The 14,814-nt window shown below is 44.0% G+C and overlaps 1 protein-coding gene across 2 annotated transcripts; it reads left to right on the top strand.

Annotated features, from left to right (window-relative positions):
- The first annotated feature begins 104 nt into the window (after window positions 1-104).
- Window positions 105-8,294, top strand: LOC113981473 (arginine-glutamic acid dipeptide repeats protein-like). Of its 2 annotated transcripts, none has more exons than XM_027708869.1 (4): window positions 105-248; window positions 1,659-1,755; window positions 5,222-5,326; window positions 8,133-8,294. In XM_027708869.1, the coding sequence occupies exons 1-4, from the start codon at window positions 119-121 to the stop codon at window positions 8,152-8,154; spliced, it is 354 nt and encodes a 117-aa protein (XP_027564670.1). In that variant the 5' UTR covers window positions 105-118; the 3' UTR covers window positions 8,155-8,294. The 2 variants fall into 2 exon arrangements, with proteins under 2 accessions (XP_027564670.1, XP_027564669.1); XM_027708868.1 differs by lacking the exon at window positions 8,133-8,294 and adding an exon at window positions 7,866-8,112.
- Window positions 8,295-14,814: the final 6,520 nt, after the last annotated feature.

Consider the following 14,814-nt stretch of genomic DNA (forward strand, 5'->3'; position numbering starts at 1 on the left):
CTTTTTGGGGTTTTTCCTCCTTTTTGGGGTTTTTCCTCCTTTTTGGGTTTTATCTCAGGTTTCAGTGTGGAAAACTTAGAAGGTTGTGTCAGGTGTGGTGTGATTTCCCTTTTTAGTAATGCCTTTAGACCTTGTTTTTCAGAGCAAACGGGACCATCTCCTCATGAACGTCAAGTGGTACTATCGCCAGTCGGAGGTCCCAGACTCCGTCTACCAGCACTTGGTCCAGGACAGGCACAACGAGAATGGTGAGTCAGGCTTTCCAGAGCCAGGCCTGCTTTGCCTTGCTCTCAGTTTGAAGTTTTAACAAAGCAAGAACACTTTTGCATAAGGGTGTGAAGCAAGGACGGGATAAAAACAATCTATCAGCTGATGGTGTTTAACTCCCGTGCCCACAGTTGTGATCAGATGCATTTCTGTGATGTATTAAACAGACCCTTAAACAACAAAAACCAAAACCAACACTGAATCCTTTGTAGGCCTTCTGTGCTAATAACTAAGTGAGGACCAACTTATCCGAAGGAATTGTGACTCTCTCCTGATTTTTGTGAACTGTGTGTTTTACATTCCTGCCCCTCACCCACGGGAATATTCCCCGGTGATTAATATTGCAGGAAGGGTTGGAACTGAAACACTCACAGCTCCGTTTCCCCTCCTCTCTTTGCAAAAACAAGTGTGATCTTGGGTTTAACAGAAGCAGAAGAAACTTCAGTGTACATATCCCAGTGCCATTTATCTCCTGCCTCCAGGGAAGACATAACATTTGCTTCTGTTCTTAGCAGGAAAGTTCCTTGAGGCAACTGCTCAAAATTCTGAAGATACTCCAAGGTGAACCGTGATGATAAAAGTTGATGATTGAAATATGGAACACAGCAACTTTTCTGGTGCCTGACAGCACAAAGTTGAGCACGAGTTCTCCTTTTAAAGGACATTCTGTGTGTGCTTTTAGCAAAAGCTCCACAAATCCGACGTTTCTCTTACTAATTTATTTGAAACTTCTGAGGATGAGATTACAGGCCCAGTGTCAGACAGGGAGCAGTTTTGATATGGGAGCATAGCTGCTTTCTTATGCACTCCTGGGCGAGTGTTTTCCTCTTCCTCAAAGGGGTTATGAAGAAGTCATGGAAAAAGTTGTGTTGTGCTCCAGTTTTTTGTTAACCCTCAGAATTTTTGGTGTTGGAACATGAATATCAATATTTACCTCAAAAGCCAGAGGACTAAGCAGTTAGTGCTGTCAAGATTTAGTTGAAGATTTGACATTAAATATGGAAAACAGCCCAAACCTTATCCTGGAAAAGTCAGTAACAATTTAATTTCCTTATGTCCTTCCACCTTAATTCCTTCCCCCTAGGAGTGAGTGACAGTTTCCAGTGGTCAGTGGATAAATGTGTCATCCAGTGCCCCTAAAAGCTCTTTCCCTGCAGAAGGTTTTTAGGTGTGGCAAGGGAGAATTGATGTGTAAGAATGGATATGTCATTCACATTAATTGTCATATCCCATCCTTTACAGGCCACATAAACAGAGTGTTTGTCACCTTAATTAACCTGAGTGTGTTATCTAAGGACCATCCTCACACTTTGACCTGTAAAAAACACCTGCAAACTGGACTAGTGGCTGCAGCTAACGAGCTGGGGGGTTGTGTTTGTGCTTTCTGGCAGACTCTGGACGAGAGCTGGTTATCACAGACCCCGTTATCAAGAACAGAGAGCTCTTCATTTCGGATTACGTGGACACTTACCACGCTGCTGCCCTCAGGTGAGACACTGCGGGGCTGAGGGGGGTGAGAAAACCCTCAGTGACTCGAGAGGGGCTTTTCTGGGTTTGTGTGGGGTCATTAACACCCAGCTCAGCTTTCTCCTCCTCTCCCGCAGTAATTAACTGGCGTTATCTGCTCTCATTCAGAAACGAGCTGTAATTGTACAGTTTTAATCTCGGTTAATCGATGTTGCTCAGAAGATATTGTTTGCCAGCTGAGGTCATTGCTGGTTCTGCAGCAGCGCTGCCCTTCCCTGCTCCGTGTTTGATTGCCCTGGTAACGGTGGCATCTCCTGCAGCACGGACTGCTGGGGTGTTGCCCTGATTAAATTGTGTTAAAGGCTTTTTCTCCCGGGCCCTTGTCATTGTCACAGCTCAGAGCTCCATTAAACGCTGCCTGCACACCCAGAGGGAACGGCCCCTGTGCTGTTCCTGCTCCCTGCCCTTCCCCGGGGGCTGCTGCTCAAACACTCCCCGAGTGTTTGCCTGAGCTGTCCGAGCCGAGGGGGACACGCCACCACTGCCAAATGTTTTCGGAGAAAAACAGCCAGGCGTTATTTTTCAGCTGATTTTTCAGCCTGCCAAACATGCCTGGATATTGTCAAAATGCAAATTGAATAATCTCCCTGCTAATAATGCTCAGATGGTGTTTCACCAGAGCCATCTGGAGACATTTTTGTGCTCAGAGTCACTTTGCTGAAGCCACTTTACTTCAAGACAAACGTAGCTCCTGTTCTGTTGGGGGAGGGAAGTCTTTGATTTACGTATTAGACTGAAATATTAGACTTCCTTTATAAACTCAGAGCATTCCAGGGGTGTGCTACAAGCTTGTGGAATTCCACAGTGCCTTTGCAGAGTTACAGGACTTGCAATATTAAATGAGCATTCCCAGAGAGCAGCTAGCAGGAGGTTGGCTGTCCTGATGGAACCAAGCTGGAAATCTGTCTGCTTAAACAGAGAGAAACTCAACTGTGTGTCTGGAATTTTCCCTGGGAGTATTTCACCTTCTCTTCTACATCCTTCTGGGTTTTTTTAAATTTTTTTTTCTTTTTAAAGAAAAGATAGAAATTGAAAAGTTAAAAATGGAATTTACATGTATGGCAAACAAACAAACTAGAAAAATAACCTTCTCCCAGTGTACAAGTTGAACATAAGGATAATTGCACGTGGTGTTCTCGCTGAGAACGTGGAGTGGGCAGAGTGTGTCGTGATGCATGAAAGGTTAACATGAAATTCTAATTTATTATAATACCAGATTATTCCTCTGCCCTCTGCAAACAAATGGACACAGGATGAATTGATGACAAACTGGGAAATAAAACCAGTGATTGTGACTACCAATCCTCTGCTCCAACAAGTGGAAAAATTTACTGGAGGAGAGTTGTAGCTCCCTGTGGAAGTGTGTAATAAAAACGATGTGCTTAATTTTACCTATATGGTGAATCTTTGTGGTGAGTGCAGCACTCCTTGTGTGAAATGCTGTGAACAAGATGTGCTGCTGCCACTGACAACAGATAATGCAGCTTAGCTGGCAAATGCTTATTAACTGTCAGCTGAATTATTGAAAGGAAACTCAATCTCTTTCCCCAGAACGCTTTTAAAATGTGAATTTAATGTGAATTATCAAAACAAATCCCCCTTCTCGTTTTCTGTCGTTCTAAATGACTGAACCAGGAAACCAACAGCAGCCACGGGGAGAAGATCAGTGTCAGGGAGGAGTTTGGCGTTGAGTGTTTGTGTGGGATGGGTGTTCCACACCTTGCTGATGTTCCATGGCCTGGGAATTAGGCAATGCCAGGGGCAGTTCTGCAGGATCCCAGTATCGATTTTGGCTTCAAACAGCAGCAGCTTTATTCATCCTCCATCCTCCTGGGGGTGTTTCCCTCACCTGCAGCAGGTGAAGTGTTGGAGAGCTCCCGTTCCCAGGCAGTTCTTAGCTGGCTGTTGACTGGGAAAGCCTTTTTGAAGTGCTTTGCTCTGAAAAGATTAGGAAGGGAAGCAAGTCCAGCATTTCAGCTTCCCCTGTGCAGTCATTCAGGGATGCAGTTGTTCAGGGATGCAGTTGTTCAGGGATGTAGTTGTTCAGGGATGGAGTCGTTCAGGGATGGAGTCGTTCAGGGATGCAGTTGTTCAGGGATGTAGTTGTTCAGGGATGCAGTTGTTCAGGGATGCAGTTGTTCAGGGATGCAGTTGTTCAGGGATGTAGTTGTTCAGGGATGCAGTTGTTCAGGGATGCAGTTGTTCAGGGATGCAGTTGTTCAGGGATGCAGTTGTTCAGGGATGCAGTCGTTCAGGGATGCAGTTGTTCAGGGATGCAGTCGTTCAAGGGTGAGGTGTTTTCCCAGCTCTGCTGAGCAGCCTGGGCAAAATAATGATTATTGCAGGCAAAAATAATGATTCATCTCAGCGTCCTGGTGGCAAGAGCACTTCTCATTCCATTTGAACCAGGACTGGCAAAGCTTTAACAGTGTTAAATAAGCCCCATAGCAGCTTATTTATAACAGTGAATACTGTTCAGTAAATGCAAGGGAGGGGAGATGCTATCAGTCTGCAAAAGAGCCAACTCTTGTGCTTTGGTTTATTGCCTTGACTCAGGTTTAGATAAAAAGCCCCAGCTCTGGCTCTCTGGCCCATTTGTCTCTGCCTGCTCCTGATCTGATTTACTCCGAGGCAGCAAAGTGGGATGTGCTGCTGCCAGAGCAGCTGTGGAACATTAAGAGCCCAACAAACCCTCTAGGAAATGAGAAACAACTTCTTCGAGTCAGTCTGAATGCTCTTCTTAAGGATAATGACTTCATCAGCCAGCTATATTAAAGGAATTATTAGCAATCTGGGGTGGAACAAGCTAATAAATCCTCAGGTCTCTTTTTTCCCCCCTCATTTTTTTAATATGTCTTTGTGTGTTTTACTCTCTTAGGTATGAAAGGAGAAGGGAGAAACTCCTGTCTGTTTGGAATTTGTATTGTCGGGATTGCAGACTTGCTAAAAACAGCACAGCTTTGCTTTTTGTTTGGAGCTTCTATTAAACTGTGGGTTTATTTAGCTTTCTAAATACAAAGCTGACTTCCCAGGCCGACTCCAACAATGTGATCAGTACAATTTTGGAAGATTGAAGTGTAATAAGACTGTAAAAACTTCAAAAATTAGATATTTTCAGGCTTGTATTTCTAGGTATTGTTCATTAGTCTGATTAAATTTGGGCTCCTTGGACTGTGTGCTGGCTGAAGGAGGATTAATGATTGTTTGGAGAACACCATCTGAGACACTGGAACTGGATTTCCTTCCCTTTCCACCGTGGGAAAGAATCCACATGGTTATTTGTTACAACAGGCTGGTATTTATGATGGTTTTGGACATTTATGAGAAGGAGGATGCCTGTGGCTCAGACACAGATTGCAGTGGCACTTAATTAAAATAGCTGTTATTCAAGCTAGAATTCTAATGCCATTTTCCCTCTTTCTTCCAGAGGGAAGTGCAACATCTCCCATTTCTCTGACATTTTTGCTGCTCGAGAGTTCAAAGCCAGAGTGGATTCATTTTTCTACATCCTGGGCTATAATCCAGAGACAAGGTAAGTGAAGTGGCTTTTAAAGGCAACTTTACCACTGCCCTGATCTGGGGTTCAGGCAGAGGTTGGACTTGATGATCTTGGAGGTCTTTTGCAGCCTTAATTCTGTGATTCTGTGACAACTGCTCAAGGGGAGAAAGGTTAAAAATCAAGTGTGATGCTGATTGAAGGGAATGCAAGGGAGAAGCTGCTTCTTTCTGCTGGAGTGTGTGTTTATATAGGAGAAAATAAGAGTAGAAAACAAAGTTTTGCAGTAAATCCTGATATCCAAGTGCGTCTCTGGGTAAATAATGTGCTGCTTCAAAACAGCTTCCTAGAAATGTGGATTTTTTTTAAAGGTTGCAGACTTCAGCAGGAGTTCTTTGCTGTCTCATTGGCTGAATGTACACCCCTGAAAATACTTTCTAAAGCACATTTGCATCTCCTAGCAAGCAAGGTTGAAATTTAGATGCTTTTAAGAAATCAACTGGGAAGTTTTTAAGTGTGGGAATTCCTGCTCTCGTGTGTAAATTGTCATCCAGGGTCAGCAGCAACTCCTACTTGATGCTTTGCTGGCCTAGAGAACAAATTAGAGGTACAGAAAGAACTTCTCTTTGGGAGTCAGTCCATATTTGAAGATGTGTCCAGCTCTTTTATTTCACAGCTCTTTCAGTCTGTCTGGGATTTGTCCAGCCAGGATTTATCAGCTGTGTTTGGAAAGCAAAGCTGAGACTGGAGTGTACATTCATTGTTTTTTGGGTCCAAACCAGAACTTTTATTTTCTTCATTTATGGGATTTTCTAAACCCAGAGAACGATTTACAAACCCCAGCCTTGAGGAGTTGGTTGTGCAGGGGCACATTTTACTGGAGTAAAAGATGAATTAAGTGGAGCAAGGCCTGTGCCCACTGAAAGGTTCATTGTTCCTTTCAGTGCAGAGCATAATTAGCTGTGGACCTTGATTTCTAGAGGTATTGTTTGAAGTGGGGATTAGAGAGGCATATAAACAATAAATATTTGAATTATTACATGGTAGGTTTGCTGTTCCTAATGCAGATACGAATCTTTCTGCTTCAGGGCAGAGCCAGCCACGAACTGCTCGCAGTGAGGAAGGAATTCACTGGGTGGACATATTATTATTCTGTAATTGCCTATTTATGAGGCTGCCTGCACCTTATTCTGAAGTGTCTTAAACTGTCCTTAACCCTGAGACAGGGGCCTGGGGAGTGTGAATTTACCCTCAGTGTTGAGTCTCCAGGAGGTCTCTTGGTGGTGTGTGGTGCTGAGCTCTGGGAACGGAATATTTTAAAACATGTTAAAATATGTTTGTAACATGGTTTGTGCGTTTTGTTTGGAGCAGCCCACCGAGGCAGGGCATTTGGGAGGTTTTCATTTCCACCTCTCTGATATTCAGCACCATCCTTGCCCCCTGTGTTTGTCACTGTTCTTCAGTCTTGGCTTGAGAGTCTTGTCGAGGGTGTGAATTCTAAGCGATGTGTTTGTATTAGCGTTTAATGGATGATTTCTCTTCTGAAATGCCGTTTATGTGAGCTGTCAGTGGAGTTTTAAACCCCCTTTCTATGTAGAAGTAGCTGCTAATTCTTCCAGCTATTAGAAAATGACTGAGCCTGAAAAGATCAATACAATGACAAAGCTTAGCACTTAGTGATCAGCTAATTACTCAGCCTGGCCAGCTCTGAAAAGTAGCTTTTTCTTCATTTGGTTGCAGCCAGTTCTTTTTTTTATTTTTTCACTCTAGCTCTTCGAGTCTGTGTTTTGTCTTGGGATGGGCGAGGTTGAGAAAAAGGAGTTAAGTCAAGGTCGCTTGATTGTTTTTGACCTGTGTGTTTGCTACTGTTTTACAATCCATGTGGCTTTGAGTTCCCAACGCCACATTTATTTTGCTTTTGGAAGGAAAAGTATTGTAAGACACATTTCAGGATGAGCTGTTGGTCTTTAAAAAAAACCACAAACAACACACAAAACAACTTTGTCTTCAGGTTGACCTGCTTTTCTAAGGTAGTGTTTGGTTTCACACGGGGAGGGTGGAAAATGTTCTTGGTAGCTCGAAGTAACAGCGTGTTGTAGATAAAGTTCTGGATGAGTGTGAGCCCCTCAAGTGCCTGGTTGGAATGTGGGATAGGAAACATCTCTGCCCCAACAACCCTGAGCTGTGGGCTGTGTGTGCAAAGCTGGAGTTCTGTTGGAGTGGTTTTGTGTTCAGCAGAAGATGCTCAAAAATTTTCCCAGGTCTCTCAGATCCAACTCAGCCTGGTGGGAATCTGTTTTCTGTGTTTCCATGTGTTTGTAGAGCAACTCACAAACATCCCAAAAACATCCCCATCGCAAGGGATGTGGAATACGAGGCCTTTTTGTTGTTGGAGCACACAGAGCTCAAGCAAAGTGTGTTTTGTCCTTTTTTTGCTGTTTGAAAACTTGCTGACTGTAGGTTTAGCTGGAGAAATTCAACTGTGATCCTGCTGTTGTCTGGAACTGGTAAAGCTGCATTTTGGGATAACTTTTCTTTGCAGTGAGCATCAGGCCGGGTTGTTTTTTTTCTCCAGAGTTCAACAAAAGACTACCTCCAGTTTCAGTAATTCTCACATCACTAAAAAAAGTCTGATTGTGGAATAAAACCCTCAGCTAATCTTAAAGCCAGAGACTGAGTGTTAACACCTTGAATAGTGTTAATCAAGGCAGTCAGGAGAGCTGCAATGTGTTCCTGGCTCTCCAGGGTGTGGGATGCATCCACTGAGCTCATCCTGCCAGCTGAGAAAGGAAACTCATTTTACGTGGAGTACTTGAAAATAATTAATTTCATGTCTCTTCAGAGAAGTGACTGCTCTGAACTGACTAATTCCACCAACATGGAATCCCACCACTGCTTCCAGGCCTTCCTTTCGTGCTCTGATGTCCTGTGTGGACTTGGAGAAAGCTCTTGGAGCTGGGACTGGGGGATGCAGATGTCCCAGATGTTCCTGGTCTGTGTGACGTGCTGGCATGTTCAATTCTTTGATCCTGGGAGTAAATAAAGACAATATAAAGTTTTGTCTGACACTGACATCTGTAAATATACAGAGATTGAAATGCTGCTGAGTTTTTACTTGGGACTAGAAATAACCAGGTATTATTCTACCAACAGGTTTCATGGCCATGAATCCAAATTCCTCCTCCCCAACGCTGTTTTGTGTTGTACAACAAAATAATACCAACATTCGAGGCTTGGGTGAATTTTGGAATACATGTTTTGGGAAGTGTTTGTCTGTGTTTTTATTGCACAATGTTTACTTTTCCTTCATTTTTAATCCTTTGGAGTGTTCTTAGTGGGTGATGTGGTGAGTTAAATGAGTGCTGAGGTATCTGAGAGGAGTGTCCCCAAGAGTGACATCGAAGGGGACTTTGTTCCTTCTTGTTCTTTGTTCCTTCTTGTTCTTCATTTTACGTTCTCTGGACAGGGATTTCTGTTTAAAGTCGGAATTAAGAGCCTCTTTTTCCTTTATTTTTTCCCCCCTCCTTTCAGTGGGAAGCAGAGTGGGTGTTGTCCCAGTTTCAGGTCTAGGAACAGGTGGCAACAGTGTATATTCTTACAGGAAGCTGTGGAACTGTGTCAGGAGGGTTTTCAGAGCTCCCTCTTCATGTTGCCCCTGTTCAGAAAAAATTTGTAGTTGAATGATACATTGATATGTGCAACCCAAATGGGAGCAGAGGCCGGGGAGGGCTGCAGAGTTGGGGTTTGCTGTCATCTTGGCTGCTTAATGTTTAGCAGTCAGAATATTTTGATTGTAAGCACATAACTGTGCCTAGGGCAGCGCTGGAGAAATGATCATTATGGGGTTTAAATGTATCCATCCTTATGGCTCAAATCAGAGTTCTTGTTATGCTCATCTTTAGTACAGCACTGACAGTTTCTGCTGTGCTTTGTTTAGATGAGACAATTCCTACAGCGTGTTGCAAGTCCAGTGTTTTTTTTTAATAAGTTTAACAGTTTTAAATACAACCATGAATCCTCCTGATGGGGGAAACTGGGGGCTGTGTGCATGATGGGCCCATGTGATGTGGAACAGATGGTTTCTGTAGGTCCTACTGAATTACAGCAAGGTTGTTTTGTGTCACTTGTCTAATAGTGCTCAGAAAGAATTATGGAAGGTGCTGGTTACCCTCACTTCGTATCAGTTGATATTGTTGTGTTGAAGCACCTTGCAGTTGATTCCTTTTAAACAAACAGAAAAAAAAACCCTTCCCAAAACTATATTTAGAGAAATGGATGAGTAACTTCCTTGGGTTTTTCTATCTGGCTGATATGAGATTTAATGTCACTTGGAGTGACGTTATTCCCATGTGTCCATATCTCAATTTATCCCTGAACCGAGGGGAGCATAAAAGCTGAGAGTTTGTTCTCAAGTTCACGTGAATTTGAGGGGTCAAAAGCCTTAATTGGAACAACAGCAGCAAAAAAATCAGAAATACATTTCAGCTTTAAGTGAACACTGGCTACATTTGGCCTTACAATTGTAATTACTTAAATCAGTCAGCTGGTACAGACTGGGCAGCATAATTGGAGTAGTTGTCTTTTTCTGGTCAATGGTCTCATTCTGAATGGAACATTACAACAGAAGTGAGTTGATAGAGTTATGGTGAGTTTATTTGTTTTTTTAAAGAGTTTATAAAACTTTATCGTGTTTCTGGAAGTTTTACATCCATAACCTAGTTTAGCTTAGTATTTAAAAAAAGAAAACCAAACCAACCATAGGAACTTTTACTGTGGTTGGTTGTGTTTGTTTTGAATTTTTTTTACAAGCATGAGCCAGGCTCCTCTATCCTGTACCTTAGGAAATGGCACTGGATAATTTCAGCAGAGCCACAGTAGCTGGAACATTCCATTTACTGAACATTTAAATTATTATGGCACATTCATTGAAGGAGCCAAACTGTTGGTGAAGGTTCTCAAGAAGGGGGTGGGAGGCAACACAACAAGAAAGTTGTGTATCCACCTGTGTTATAACAAATTTTTCTCACTGGATTGTTGTAAGAGAGAAAATTAGGGATTGTTTTGTGGCCTGATCTGTTCTGTTTAATGTGTTTGTCTGTCAAAATTCAAAATCTGAGAAACTTTTTGCCCTTCTTTAGCCTCGTGGCATCTCAGGCATCTCAGGGGCCTAAAAACAGAGGCGAGAATCCTAATTAAATCATTGTGTGCTCCAGGGGAAGGGATGTTACCTTCATGTAAATGGGCACCAAAGAATCTGTTTGAAAATCACATTAATATAAACAGGAAGGCCAAAATTGAAGGGTGAGCCCGGAAGGTCAAACAGTTGAGTCAAGCCTGGCTCCTCTTGGGTTCACAATGTGTTCACCTGTGTAAATGACCTAAAAATATCCCTTAAACGCTCCCATACATTGCAGGTAGAACATTTTGTGTTCACAATAAATGAACTAATATTCCTTAAATGCTCTCATACACTGTAGGTAAAACATGTTGTGTTCACACGTGGCTGTAAATGAAATAATATCCCTTAAATATTCTCATACGCTGCAGGTAAAATAAGTTCATATAGCTTGTAAATGAACTGATATCCCTTAAATTTTCTCATACGTTGCAGGTAGAACAAGTCGTGTTCACACGTGCTCATAAGTGAAATAATATCCCTTAAATTTTCTCATACATTGCACATAGAACCTGTGTTCACACATGCTCATATATGAACTAATATCCCTTAAATGCTCTCATAAATTGCAGGTAAAATATGTTCATTTAGCTCGTAAATGAAATTATATTCCTTAGCTTTTCTCATACTTTGCAGGTAAAATAAGTTCATTTAGCTTGTAAATGACCTGACATCCCTTAAACGCCCTCACACACTGCAGGTAAAACATGTTGTGTTCACACGTGTTCATAAATGAAATAATATCCCTTAAATGGTCTCATACATTGCAGGTAAAATATGTTCATTTAGCTCGTAAATGAAATGATATTCCTTAGATTTTCTCATACTTGCAGGTAAAATATATTGTGTTCACACGTGCTCATAAATGAACTGATGTTCCTTAAATGCTCTCATACATTTTCTCATATGTTGCAGGTAAAATAAGTTCATTTAGCTTGTAAATGAACTGACATCCCTTAAACGCCCTCACACACTGCAGGTAGAACATGTTGTGTTCACAAGTGAAATAATATCCCTTAAATGCTCTCATACATTGCAGGTAAAATACATTCATTTAGCTCGTAAATGAAATTATATTCCTTAGATTTTTCTCATACTTTGCAGGTAAAATAAGTTCATTTAGCTGAACTGACACCCCTCAATGCCCTCACACGCTGCAGGTAGAACACGGGTATCTGGTGAATCAGCCGCTCCGTTTTCCAACACATAAACTCCACAGAAAACGCGACGCTTCTCCTTTTGCATCCGAGCCTTTTTAGGGACGTGATTTCGAAAAGCTGATGACGACCTAGCGAAAGAAAAAAAATAAAAAAAAGAGGCTTCCAGGAGCGCGTTCCGTTTCGCCCCGGGGAGCGCGGGAGAAGCCGCCGCGGGGGCCGGGGCGGGATCTCCGGCGTTGGCCGTGAGGGATCCCCCAGCCAAGGCCCCACTTCCCTGCACACAAGCTTGGCGTGTGTGTGTGTGTCTGTATCTGTGTGTCTGTGTGTCTCTATGTGTGTGTGTGTGTGTCTCTGCCGAGCGCTCCGAGCTTTATTTACGGAAACAGCGCGTTGGGATTGATTGCGCCGAGAGCCCGGGCGTGCTGAGGGAGGGTCACAGCACATGCTCAGTGCCGCCAGTCCGAGGGCGAAGTTTCTGCGTTCTGCGTGCGGGCTTAGGTCACAGCACAAGCTCAGTGAAAGCTCGCCGAGGTCTCTCAGCCTGCATGTTGCCTCCATTTTGAGTTGGTAGAGTGGAAAAGGCAGAGTTTTAGCTCTTAACTAGGGGGTTCAGGAATACATCCGAACCCCGCAGGCGCCTGTCATAGTCATGGATGATCCATTCAGCCCCTGCAGGTAGGCTACATCACTCCGGCCTCCCCGAAACAGTGATGATTTTTGCTGTTGTTTGTGACTTCTGCAATGTTTATGAAAAATCATTCCATTGCTGTTGCATGTTCCTCAGAGCCTTGTGATAAATCTCAGCAGCGTCGCTCGCGCGGTGCATGAGGGCACTGCCAGGGGGTCCGAGGGGGGCACGGACTGAAACGCTGGAGCTGCGGGGGCTTGTGATTTTTGGTTTGTTTGGTTTTTTTTTTCCCCTTCTCCCCGTGGTGCAGTTCGGATTTCGGTGGTGCTGTCTGCATGCCGGGTCTGGAGGGAGCTGCAGAGGCTCTCCCTGCAGCCGCAGCGCTGCCGGAGCGGGGATTAGGGAATGTTTGGGCCTGTTTTGGATGCTGTCAGAGGAGGGTCGTGGCTCAGCAGCACAATCCATTGGTTGCTCCCAGGATGGGTGGTTCTCCTGGTGATGGAGGGGCAGCGATCCCGCTGACACTTGCTCAGGTATTCAGTGGGGGTCTCTTGCTTGGCAGTCACATGCAGGTGACACTTGTGCATCTAAATTGCAGCAATATTGCCTCGAGCACCGAGAGCTTGTGCTGTGTCAGGGAGCAGAGCCGTGTCAGCAGCACCCACGGTGGTTTATCGGGCTGGCAAAACAGCTTTTGAGGCTGGTCTGAATAAAATGTAAGGCTTGGGCTCTGGTCATAACTGGCTCTGAGGTCCTTGTGGGGCAGCCATCAGTGTCACTGCTAAAAATAGATGGGTTTGAGAGGGCTTGGGTGTGTTGGGGGGAGTAAACATGATTCTGCAGCGTGTTCTCGTTCAGGAGTGGCTGAACTCGTGCAAAACAGGGCTGTCCTGTTGAGATCCTGTCAGCCCCTTGCCCTGCAGAACCGACCTCATCCCACAGGGGTTGGTGCTGAGGGGAAACCCTTCAACCAGGTCAGCTTGTCTGGGAGTTACTGGCGTGTGTGGATTTAAAGGGGACAGGAGTGTTTGTGCTGCTCACGGTGACATCTCTGCAGTTGGAGAGCAGAAGGCTGGTTGGCCTTTAACCTTGCACACATTGTCCCTCACCTGCACAGTGTCTGTCCCTGGGGGGAGAGACTTCTCACATGGGCAGAGGGTGACAGGACAAGGGGGAACAATTTTAAACTAACAGAGCAGAGATTTAGAATAGATATTAGGAAGAAATGCTTCCCTGTGAGGGTGGGGAGGCCCTGTCACAGGTTGTCCAGGGAAGCTGTGGCTGCCCCATCCCTGGGAGTGTCCAAGGCCAGGTTGGATGGGGCTTGGAGCAACCTGGGCTAATGGAAGGTGTCCCTGCCCATGGCAGGGGGTGGAACTGGATGAACTTTAAGGTCTCTTCCAACCAGAACCATTCTATGATTCTTGTCAGAAGCTGAGGAATGAATGATGAATAAGCCAGCAGAATTTTGCCCAAGTTAGTGCCATGTCCATATCTGTATTCTATCCCAAGTTTCATTCCCTTTTCCATTTCCTTTTCTACCTGTAGAGCATAAAAAATCAAGAACTCCTAATTAATGTGGATCACTGGTCACTTTTGCCATTGGCTGAATGATGACAGAGCCCAATTCCCTTGAACTCAGCCTGGCTGGATCACTTCATAGGTTAAAGAGGTGTCTCCATAGGCCTAAACTTTGGAAACATTCTTATTCCTAATAAAGGAGCTACTGGAATACAGGCAGGAATATGACAGTGCCCTGCAGGGATACAGGGATATGGCACTTGTGTCCTGAACATTTGTTCTAATGTTGACTTAAAAGCAGAAGAGAATGCATTAAGGTATGGGAAGGGTATGAAACAATCTGCTTTCTGCTGGTTTTCAGTGACAATTTGTGCCTGCATTTAAGAAGGGTTTGAGAATGATGCCAGTTCTGAGCTTAAAATGATCATTTGGTCATGGTTGTTTTTAAAAACTGTGAGATTGGTTTACAACAGCACAGGTGGAAAAAGTACCTCTAGGTAATAACAGCCACAAAATCTGATTGTTAAACAGGACCGTTACATTTGGCAAAACGAATACAGCTGGAATAACATGCCAAATGTGTCATTCTTCACTGATCACTTGCACAAGAACTTGTGGATGCGATGTTGGATGTTTTGGCTCCCAGACCTGCCCTTTGCAGGATGCCTCAGGTGCCTGTGCCGTGGTGTGGAGTCAGATGGTTCCTGCCTCTAGCAAATGTATGGATATTTGTATTCCCTGTGGCAATGCTCCTCTCACAGCAGACCTTCAGTGCTTTTGAGATCTCAATTCTTCCTTTCCATGTGTTTCAGCACAAATGTCTGTCACCTGTGTTACCACCTGTGGGGTTGGAGTTTATAACCAAAGCAGCTCCTGAAGTCTGTGTGTAGGAGTACAGGACCTGTTTAAAAAAAAAAAAAAGGCAACAGCACAGATAAAAAACCAACCTCCTTCTCCCCCCACCTAAAGAAAACCCCTAAAACCCACAACCCTCCCCCAGAAAAGCCAAACCAAGAAAACCCTTGGTGTGAGGAGGACT

The sequence above is a fragment of the Neopelma chrysocephalum genome, unplaced genomic scaffold (assembly GCF_003984885.1).
Source record: "Neopelma chrysocephalum unplaced genomic scaffold, ASM398488v2 Primary Assembly neopelma1_96574, whole genome shotgun sequence".
Taxonomy (NCBI): Eukaryota; Metazoa; Chordata; class Aves; order Passeriformes; family Pipridae; genus Neopelma; species Neopelma chrysocephalum.

What these genes read in the sequence shown, in the direction of transcription:
- LOC113981473 (XM_027708868.1), top strand. Translation starts at nt 119, where the DNA reads ATGCCTTTAGACCTTGTTTTTCAGAGCAAACGGGACCATCTCCTCATG. An exon ending in GGACAGGCACAACGAGAATG is followed by an intron (nt 249 to 1,658) that starts GTGAGTCAGGCT and finishes GCTTTCTGGCAG; the next exon opens with ACTCTGGACGAGAGCTGGTT. An exon ending in GGCTATAATCCAGAGACAAG is followed by an intron (nt 5,327 to 7,865) that starts GTAAGTGAAGTG and finishes TTTTTTCTCCAG; the next exon opens with AGTTCAACAAAAGACTACCT.